General features: G+C 45.1%; 1 protein-coding gene across 1 annotated transcript in view; it reads left to right on the forward strand.

Moving 5' to 3' along the window:
* Window positions 1-168, forward strand: part of LOC144888772 (uncharacterized) — a 4,541-nt gene extending 4,373 nt beyond the window's left edge. The window contains exon 3 of the mRNA XM_078767965.1: window positions 136-168. Within this exon, the coding sequence (XP_078624091.1) occupies window positions 136-168 (33 nt within the window). The remainder of the gene's footprint in view (window positions 1-135) is intronic.
* The last annotated feature ends 10,360 nt before the right edge of the window (window positions 169-10,528 follow it).

Genomic DNA, 10,528 nt, shown 5'->3' on the forward strand with positions numbered 1-10,528 from the left:
GTACCCCACCCCTTTGCCAAGGCAAGACGCGGTATATAAAAATGAGCTCCATCCGACCGACCTATCATCTGTCCATGTACTTTTTTGTATGCGATATTTCAAAAACCGTTGAACATTTAAGCTTCCGTATTGCAGATATCTATTCTGCATGACATAATCTCAACCTGATTATATCACGGCGGTGATTGGCTGAATTATGTTGCCATGGCAACCATCTCGGTAACTTCGCTTGTGTACGCAGTATTTCAAAAAAACGTTCAAGATTTAGCTCTCATAGTACACAGAGCTATTTCTAATACCACCCAAAAGGCAGGGGACCAAGAGTCCTTGTTTGTGTGAACAAAAGCATGGTAGTTTGCATGGCAGGTGACACGTACCGATTAACTTATGTGCGTGTGTATAAGAGACAGAATTGTGAGGAACGGAAAAAAAAAAACCGAGATGTGTAGTGTATTTCAGAGATATCCAAATTTCTGTGAGGTTGATATAGTGGTGAACATGTGCTCAAAGATAGATGTGTAGCGGTCCCCGCTGAATGTACACAATCGCCTTGCACCTGCCAGGACGCGGCCATGGCGCGATCGCCATGCCGGGCTCGTCCGGACGGGCCCAGACGCGCCTCTCCTGGGCATGCCCGGACTCGCTGTTCCCGGGCACGCCCGAACCTCCCGGGCACGCCCGGTCTCGTCTTTCCCGGGCATGCCCGGTCTCGTCTTTCCCGGGCATGCCCGCTCTCGCCTTTCCAGGGCTCGCCCAGAGCGCCCGGGCACGCCCAGCCTCGACTTGCCAGGCCGCGTCCAGGACGCCCGGGCATGTCCAGACTCGCCTTTCCAGGGCTCGCCCAGAGCGTCCGGGCATGCCCGCTCTCGCCTTTCCAGGGCTCGCCCAGAGCGTCCGGGCATGCCCGCTCTCGCCTTTCCAGGGCTCGCCCAGAGCGCTCGGGCACGCCCAGCCTTGACTTGCCAGGCCGCGTCCAGGACGCCCGGGCATGTCCAGACTCGCCTTTCCAGGACTCGCCTTTGACACCCGGGCATGCCCGGTCTCGGTTTTCCCGGGCAAACGCCCCGGCATAAATGTGTATATATATTGCTGCCCGATAAACGGGCTTTTCAGAATACCTGAGCTGTTTTGTTTCAATAAAACAACTCGGACGAATTCCGTCTTTGGTCGCGTCAATTCTTTCGACTCGCGTTGGAGCGCAGCTCCTTCAGATGCATATTTCCAGTACGTGCAGATAGCTGTCTGTATTCACATGTTTTGTTCCATTCCCCTCTCCCCCTAACTCTACTCAAAACCTTTAGCATTATTTTAGAGTACAAAATGAGGAAACATTCATTTATAATTTACAGAAATTGTGAAACCAAACCCTCCTCAATGGTCCAGATTACAAATACACCTCAAAGCCCCACACTCTCTCTGATCATTCTCTTTTCTGTTCCTCCAAAAAATCTTGTTTTTTAACAACCACCTCGCAACCTTCCCCACCCTCACTCCCCAGTGCATACAAAACGTGAGCAAGAATTGCTTTGCAATACATATCCCCTACCAACCTTAAGTTCAATATCAGTAAACCCATCCCTTTATTTTAGCAGTGTATATATTGTTGCGGTTTTTAGAACCTTCACTTTGTCAATTTAGTAGTAAATTTCCTTATAAATAACCCCTGTGTACATTTCCCCTTAATTGGCTGTTAAATGAAATAATCGCACCTTAGTTAGTCCACATTGCAACACGTAGCAAACCATAGGCCCTTTCGTAGTTATATCGTTATTCTGTGTTTCAGGTAAGGCCATGTTGCCAATAGTTGAATCTGCGTTGCATCAATCAAATAAGAGTAGGCCCATTTTCCCTTCAAAAGGGTGCGAGTGGTTTTCCATTCCTGCAAGCCGCCATTGCCATGTGCTCATCTCGGAGAAGAAGGGGGGCGTGGCACCTCATCGTCATCAGAGGTGGAGTCAGCCAGCCCTAACAGCCAATCAGCACCGCGGTGAGCGACCCGGTAGGCGTGCCCTCGTAGCCCACGGCTTGATTTCGGGGAGGGCAATAAAAGGATGAGTGAGGGACTGCTTATGCAGATGAGTGAGGGAGCACGAACCAAGCAGTTCTGTGGAGGGAGGCGCTTGACGAGTTCGGTGGAGAGAGACGCATGACCAAGGAGCACAAGGCGAATGAGAATCGGCACGCCCTGCTCGCGATACCAGCCAGCACTCTGAACAAGAACAAGTGCGTGCACGCGGACCTCGACGTCGTGCTACGATTCCCCGGACCTCCCTACTGCCCGCTCTTTGGACCGTCTGCCCTTCTCATCCTTCCTGCCATTCCTGCCTGAGAATTCCCCATTAGTGTACGTGACTTTGTCCTGTTTGTTCTGTCCCTGGGTATAAGTTAAGCCTGTATAGTTAAGCATTGCACTCTTTTTTTTTTTTCTTTTTTTTTTGTAGACTGAATCGAGGCTCGTGAAAGAGCTAACATTTATTTCACAAACAAATCAACCAGACAAATAAAACACACAAAAAGAGGGAGCGGAAGACAAGATGGGGAGAGAAGGAGAAGCACACAACCACAACATTTGAGAGCAGGGAGAAGTGTGGGAGGGAGAGGGCTTGGGGGCAGGAGGCGTGGGAGGGGGAGGGCGGGGGGGAGAGGTATAAAACACAAGGGGACCGAAATTAGCGGGGGTAGAAAAGATCAAGGTTTTGGATGTGGGAGGATAAGAGATGGTGGTGAACAGCTGTTTTAAAGACCTGGAGGGTGCAGTGGGATTGAAGAGAGTGAGGGAGTTTGTTCCAGAGGCGGGAGAAAAGAGGAATGAAGGAGTGAAGGTGAGCAGAAAGTCTTGATTTTGGCAGTTTAACCATAAGAGGGTTGCAGGCAGATCTTGTGTGACCTGTAGGAATATTTGGGGGACAGAGCCCAGAGAGGGCTGGGGGGGCAAGGCCAGAGAGGAGTCGGTAGAAGACGGAAAGACCACCAACCTGCCTGCGGTGAGTGAGTGAAAGGCCCTTGGAGTTAGGTTCATCGCGGGAGATTCCAATGATTCTGAACGCTTTGGTTTCAACAGCGTGAAGACGGGCTAGGTGTGAGGCAGGAGCACCAGACCAGAGGGGAGAGCAGTATTCCATAGAGCTGCGGATGAAAGCCTTGTATGTGGTGAGGAGCTCAGGTGTGCCAAGGAAGGACTTCGCACGACGGAGGATGCCCAGTCGGCGACTGGCTTTGGAGGCCAGATTTGAAATGTGGTTTTCCCAGGAAAGATCATGGCAAATAGTGAGACCCAAAAGCTTGAGTGACAGAACTTCTTGGAGAGGATTATTCAGAAAGTGGATGGGAGGGTTTTCCAGTCGGTCTTTTCGGAGAGACATCGTAAGAGTGTGAGATTTATCAGGATTGAAAGACATGTTCCATTTGTTTGCCCAGTCTGTGATTTTGTCCAGGTCTGCAGAGAGTGAGGAGGCTGCAGACTGCCGATCTGAGGGATGAGGAATGGAGCGACAGAGAGTAGAGTCGTCAGCAAAGAGATAGAGAGGATTTTCAAGAGAGTCAGAGAGATCATTGATGAAGACCAGAAAAAGCACAGGGCCCAGAACACTACCTTGGGGAACTCCAGCCTGAACAGGAAGAGGAGATGAGAGAAACCCATTCAGGGCCACACGTTGACTACGACCAGAGAGGAAGTCCGCCAGCCATGCGTGGAGATTTCCATGGATACCAAAGGAGGAGAGTTTGGTGAGCAGAGCAGGGTGCCAGACCGTATCGAAGGCACGTGAAATGTCAAGGGAGACAGCTCTAATTTCCTGTTTGGCGTTGAGGACCTCCATCCATTGTTGAGAAAGCAGAAGCAGCATGTCCAGAGTAGAGTGACCAGGTCTGAAACCAAATTGATGATCAGAGATCAAGCCATTGGAGAAGAGGAAAGATTTCATATCTGAAGCAATGATGGATTCCATGACTTTGCTGATAATTGGGAGAAGGCTGATTGGTCTGTAGTTGCTGGGATCTGTTTTTGCACCTTTTTTGTGCAAAGCGGTGATGTTGGCTGATTTCCAAGCAGATGGCAGATGACCTTGAGCAAAAGAGAGGGTGAAGAGAACAGAAAGAGGGAGTGAAAGAGGAGAAGAACATGATTTTAGGACCCGTGGGCTGATGCCATCAGGACCAGTTGCAGAATCAGAGTCGAGGGTTGACAGAAACTTTTCCAACTTGTCAGGAGGAAAGGACACAGAGTCCAGGAGCAGCTGGGTACGACTGGGTACGGTGGGTACAGAGAGGGATGGGTTTGGGACACAAGATTTAGAGGCAAACACAGAGTTGAGGCATTCAGCTTTTTCACGTGCGGAGTCAGCCGTTAAGCCGTTTGAGGTGAGGGAGGGGATGGAGGGGGAACTGAAATTACTTTCTGTAAATTACTTTCGTTTCTTTTCCTCTCCTTTGGTTTCTTTGGTTGTGTAAATAATAGTAATAAATACCTGTTGCTCCGTACTCATCTGGTTTTCATTCCCGTCCGATCGTCTTTGTCTTTTCCCCACTGAGTACCTGTGGCACGATTTCGGCCAACGCTTTATAATCGGGTTAGTCATTGATAACGGCCCGCGTCGCGGCTCGCTTCGCTCGGCGCAATAAATCAATTACGCTGCGGCACGGGCGGGAGTATTTCCTTGCGTACCGGAAGGCGCTGATACTTAGGTCATAGGAAGGATAGGCCTAATACCCTATTCAGCGCTGACCGGGCGTGACGTCATATTTCCAGGACCGGCAGAGACGGCCAGCTTAACAGCACAAGGGGATTAACCCCCCCTTGCTAACGGGAGTGCCGTCCCCCGGATCCGTAACTTGTTACGCCCGGAAAATCTTGTTTTTTAACAACCACCTCGCAACCTTCCCCACCCTCACTCCCCAGTGCATACAAAACGTGAGCAGCAATTGCTTTGCAACACATATCCCCTACCAACCTTCAGTTCAATATCAGTAAACACATCCCTTTATTTTGGCAGTGTGTGTATATATATATACAGGCCTTTTAAGGTTTTATATATACACAAAGAATTAAGTTAAGCACCCCTACACAACGAATTAAGGTAAGCACCCCCTAATATATATTCTTTGTGTATATGTATACATTGGCATATATTCTAAGGTATGTGATATCAAATAATGATTGGTATGACATTAGCAATTATCCATTGATGAAATTGAGTGATCAAAGTGAAAAAAAGTGATTGGTTGAGTCAGTGATCCGATCACGTGGGTCCTATACACGTTATTGACGCAAAGATCGCTAGAGGTCTTCTCAGAACAATGACTGTACGTTAGAAAACATAAACGTCATCCACACTGTCCGTGATGGACCTATAGCTCCATACTTAAATTGAGGTGAAAATATGCCTAAAATTCCCAAAAAATTTCACCTTAAATTATTCAGAATAAAATATTGAAAACGGCATGATTGTTATGTTTTTATGTGACCATAATATCACTTCTCCAGAAAATATAGCAATATCATGGGTATATTACACTGTTTTGACGACAACAAACTTGTAATGTGCGAGGTTGTAAAAAAACGGGGGGGGGTGCTTAACTTAATTCTTTGTGTATATACAGGTTTTATATATACAGTTTTATATATACATAGTTTTATATATTTTATATATACATTATATATATATATACATATATATATACATTTATATATACAGCCTATATATATATATACAGGCCTTTTAACAACAGGCCTTTTAAGGCCATTTTCCCTGCTAGAGCGGGGGTTAGCCTTGCGGGCCCCATGACAATTTTCTCCATTTTGCCCTATTTTCTGCATCTCTCCTTGTTAACCCCCTTGCCCACATTTCTTCTTCCACCACCTTTAGCCAAGTCTTTCTTGGTATTCCCCGTCCTCTACTTCCTTCTACATTCATTTCCATCACTCTTCTCAAACAAGTCACTTTCATCCTTCCTCAACACATGACCAAACCATCGCAACCTGTTTCTCTTCACAGCATCCATCACAGGCTCCATTCCCATCATCTTTCGCAATTAATCATTTGTCTTCCTCTCTCTCAACGATACTCCGCACATCCACCAAACCATTCACATTTCCACCCTTTCCAGCCTTCGTTACTGCTCTACGTTCATTACCCATGTCTCGCTCCCGGTGCCAGCCACCCCACCAATCACCATAAATCATAACACGTCTCACACATGCAGCATACACGTTTCCCTTCAGCTTCAACAACACTCCCCTCCACGTCAGCACGCCACTCAGTTCCCGAAACTTCTTCCAAGCACATCTCACTCTAGCAACCGTTGCCGAGTCTGATCCACCTTCTCCATTCAGCATGTCTCCTAGGTAGCAAAATGTTTTTTTTGTATATAATGTTTATAATGTTAATTTATTTATTTAATTTGTATATAATGTATAATGCATATAATGTATACAATTAATACAATACAATGTATGTATACAATTAATTGTATAATGGTGTATATAATGTATACAATGGTGTATATAATGTATAGGTATATGTCGTGACGTATATAATGTATAAAAAGTACATATAATGTGTAGGTGCATATAATGAATGAATGAATAAATGATCGTTTTAAGGCCATTTTTCCCCACAAGAGCGGGGGTTAGCCTTGCGGGTCCCATGACAATCATGATTCCCTGTTTGAGGCAATGTTTTTATGGCCGGATGCCCTTCCTGACGCCAACCCTTGGTCACGCTCTTATGATGCGCAGGGATACAGTGTGCCTATTCTGAATCGGGGTACACACCGTGATCATTCATCCCAGCAAGCTGGTACTCGATTTGCCGACCTCGGAAGGATGACAGGCTGAGTCAACCCCCCTGGCGTTAATTCAGCGATCGACCGGGATTCGAACCCAGGATCCTCGGATCCCAAGCCGGCACCCTAACCGCTAAGCCAACACCAGGCTCTGTAGGTGCATATAATGCTGCATTCATTGCTGAAAATAATAATAATAAAATAAACCAATGTACACTACCGGTCAAAAGTTTTAGAACACCTCAAGTTTCCAGTTTTTATTGAAATTTAAGCAATTCAAGTGCAGCGAATAACCTGAAATGGTACAAAGGTAAGCAGTAAACTGCTCGAGGTTAAAAAAAAGAAGTTTAGGTTAGCAAAAACGGGAAAATAATGTAAATTGCACAGTTATATTGTAAAAAAAAAAGGCCTTCTTCAGGGAACAAGTAATGGGTTAACAACTTCCAGCTGTTCTGCAGCAATGTAAGTAAATTAAGCCTTTGAAAGTTGATGCAAACAATTATTCCTACAGGTGTCCCAACCTCTGCTGATTACTTGATTACAAACCCCCTGTCTGTATAAAAGCAGTATTGGAACAGACTGTCATTACGCCCTCTGAAGCATTATTTGGACAATATCGCACTGCAGGAAGTAGTATATTGGAAACTGGAGGAAACTCTGACAGGAAGAGGTCTGGCAGAACCAAAGCCACAACAGAATCAGAAGACAAGTTAGCTTGCGTGATGGGCAGCTCACAGGACAACAGCTTCAAGCACAGCTTAACACTGGTCGAAGTAAGCAAGTCTCAGTTTCAACTGTGAAGAGAAGACTTTGAGCTGCAGGTTTGGCAGGTCGAGTGGCAGTAAGAAAGCCATTGCTAAGATGCCAAAATAAGAAAAAGAGGCTTGCCTGGGCCATGAAGCACCTCCAGTGGACTACTGAAGACATTAAGAAGGTCTTATGGACCGATGAATCAAAATTTGAAATCTTTGGTTCATGGCGCAGGGTTTTTGTATGCCGTCGAGTAGGCGAAAGGATGGTTCCTCGGTGTGTGACACCAACTGTCAAACATGGAGGAGGAAGCGTGATGGTCTCAGGCTCTTTTGCTGGATCCAGAGTCGGCGACTTGCACAGAGTGACTGGCACCCTGAACCAAAAGGGCTACCACAGCATTTTGCAGCGCCATGCAATACACTCTGGTATACGCCTAGTTGGTCAGGGGTTCATCCTACTGCAAGATAATGACCCTAAACACACCTCCAGGCTATGTCAAAACTACCTTTGAGGAAAAGAACAAGACAGTAGGCTTCAGATCATGGAATGGCCAGCACAATCTCCAGACTTGAACCCCATTGAGCTGGTTTGGGATGAACTGGACAGAAGAGTGAAAGCAAAGCTACCTACAAGTGCAACACATTTGTGGGAACTTCTGCAACAGTGTTGGGAAGAACTTCCCGAACAATATTTGATTTCCATTGTGGAAAGAATGCCACGAGTGTGTTCGGCGGTTATATCTGTAAAAGGTGGCTACTTTGCCGAGTCAAAAATTTAAATTAAATTTTGTTCAACAAAATGTTTCTATGATTTCTTTTTTTATCTCCAATTGTTTATTTGTTCAATGCTTAATTTCAGAGTACATTGAGACATTAAACTGCGTAAATTTCTAAAAACTGGAAAAATTTAGGTGTTCTAAAACTTTTGACCGGTAGTGTATATACATGAGGCAAAACCATGCGTACGACTTATGCGCATATGGAATATATTGTGGTTATATACCTGGGATCATTCCAACGGCACTGGGCCATGGACAATGCAGTGTCTATGGCCAGAGGCCTGCCAATCTGTGTTCCTTCATTTGGGGTGGAGTCAGGGCAGCTGAAAACTTACCCATGTATAATATGTGATAATTTCTAAGTTCAAAAAGGGCATACAGTCACGTGAAAAAGTAAGTACACCCCATGTAAAATGTTGACTTTTTCAACATATTTCAACATACAGCCATTTGATCTTCATTACAACAATATTGATAGATAAAGGTGATATAATATAACAAATATCATGAAACATTTACATTTTGTAGTCCATTGTATAATTTAAATAAAAATAAATGCAAATTTCGCATGTGGAAAAAGTAAGTACACCCTTGGCTTTAATAGGTGATAGGGCGGGTATTGCACCCTTTAGCAGAAACAACCTCAAGTAGGCGTTTCTTATAACTGTCTACCAGTCTCTGACATCGACTGGAAGAAATTTTTGCCCACTCCTCCATGCAGAATTCTTTCAGCTGTGCGATGATTGAGGGGTTTCTTGCATGCACAGCTCGTTTCAAATCCCCCCACAACATCTCGATGGAATTTAGATCCGGGCTTTGACTTGGCCATTCCCGAACCCTCCATTTCTTTCTTTTCAGCCATTCCTGGGTGGATTTACTGATATGTTTAGGGTCATTGTCATGTTGCAAGGTCCACCTTCGGTGGAGCTTCAACTTTCCGACAGATGGCCTCGCATTATCCTCAAGCACCCTCTGGTACAATGAAGAATTCATCGTGGATTCTATGATGGTGAGCTGCCCAAGCCCTGATGCAGCAAAGCTGCCCCAAACCAGAATATTTCCACCACCATGCTTTACAGTTGGTATCAGGTTCTTGTGGTCAAATGCTGTCTTTGGTTTTCGCCAAACATGTCTTCTGGTACTGTGGCCAAAGAGCTCTCTCTGCCTTTGACTCATCTGTCCAGAGCACATTGTTCCAGAAGTGCTTGTCTTTGCCTAGGTGTTCATTGGCAAACTTTAGTCTTGCCCTGATGTTCTTTCTGGACAGCAAAGGTTTCCTCCTGGCACACCTCCCATGTAGATCAAATTTGTGCAGCCTCTTTCTCATGGTAGACTCGTGCACTTTGACATCAACAGTGGCAAGAGCTACCTGTAGGTCCCGTGATGACATTCTGGGGTTCTTAGAGACTTCTTTCAGCATCTTGCGGTCTGCTCTCGGGCTGAACTTGCTGGGGCGGCCTGGCCTGAACAGTTGGCAGTTGTTTGGAATCTTCTCCACTTGTAGATGATCTTCCGGACAGTCAAATGATCGATTTCAAATTGTTTGGAGATCTTTTTAAATCCCTTCCCAGACTCGTAGGCATCTATAACCTTCTTTCTGAAGGCCTCAGAGCTCTTTTGATTTAGGCATGGTGACGCCGCACACTTCAACAACAAAGAGCAAACCAAATTAAATGTCTGAGGTTTAAATAAGACAGGTTCCTCCAAGATCCTCTCTAACGATGTTCTAATCATTTGCACCTGAGCTGGAGCACCTGATTCTAATTTTAGGTATTGAAGTAGTGATAAATGTAGGGGTGTACTTACTTTTTCCACATGCGAAATTTGCATTTATGTTTATTTAAATTATACAATGGACTACAAAATGTAAATGTTTCATGATATTAGTTATATTATATCACCTTTATCTATCAATATTGTTGAAATGAAGATCAAATAGCTGTGTTGAAATATGTTGAAAAAGTCAAAACTTTACATGGGGTGTACTTCCTTTTTCACGTGACTAACTCCATGAAAAATTGACAAAATACCCCCAAACTCAAACTTGTTCTGTAACTTGTCATATTAAAGCCATGTACCAACCAAGTTTCAATTCTTGGTTATGCACCCCTCTGGGTAGGGGACTATTAAATATGTGGTGCCTTGTCATAACATAACAGTGGGGACTGAAAGAAAGTACACAATGTCAAGCAAAAATATCAGCTTTAAAATTGG

Source organism: Myxine glutinosa, chromosome 14, assembly GCF_964187855.1.
Source record: "Myxine glutinosa chromosome 14, kmMyxGlut1.1, whole genome shotgun sequence".
NCBI classification, from domain to species: domain Eukaryota; kingdom Metazoa; phylum Chordata; class Myxini; order Myxiniformes; family Myxinidae; genus Myxine; species Myxine glutinosa.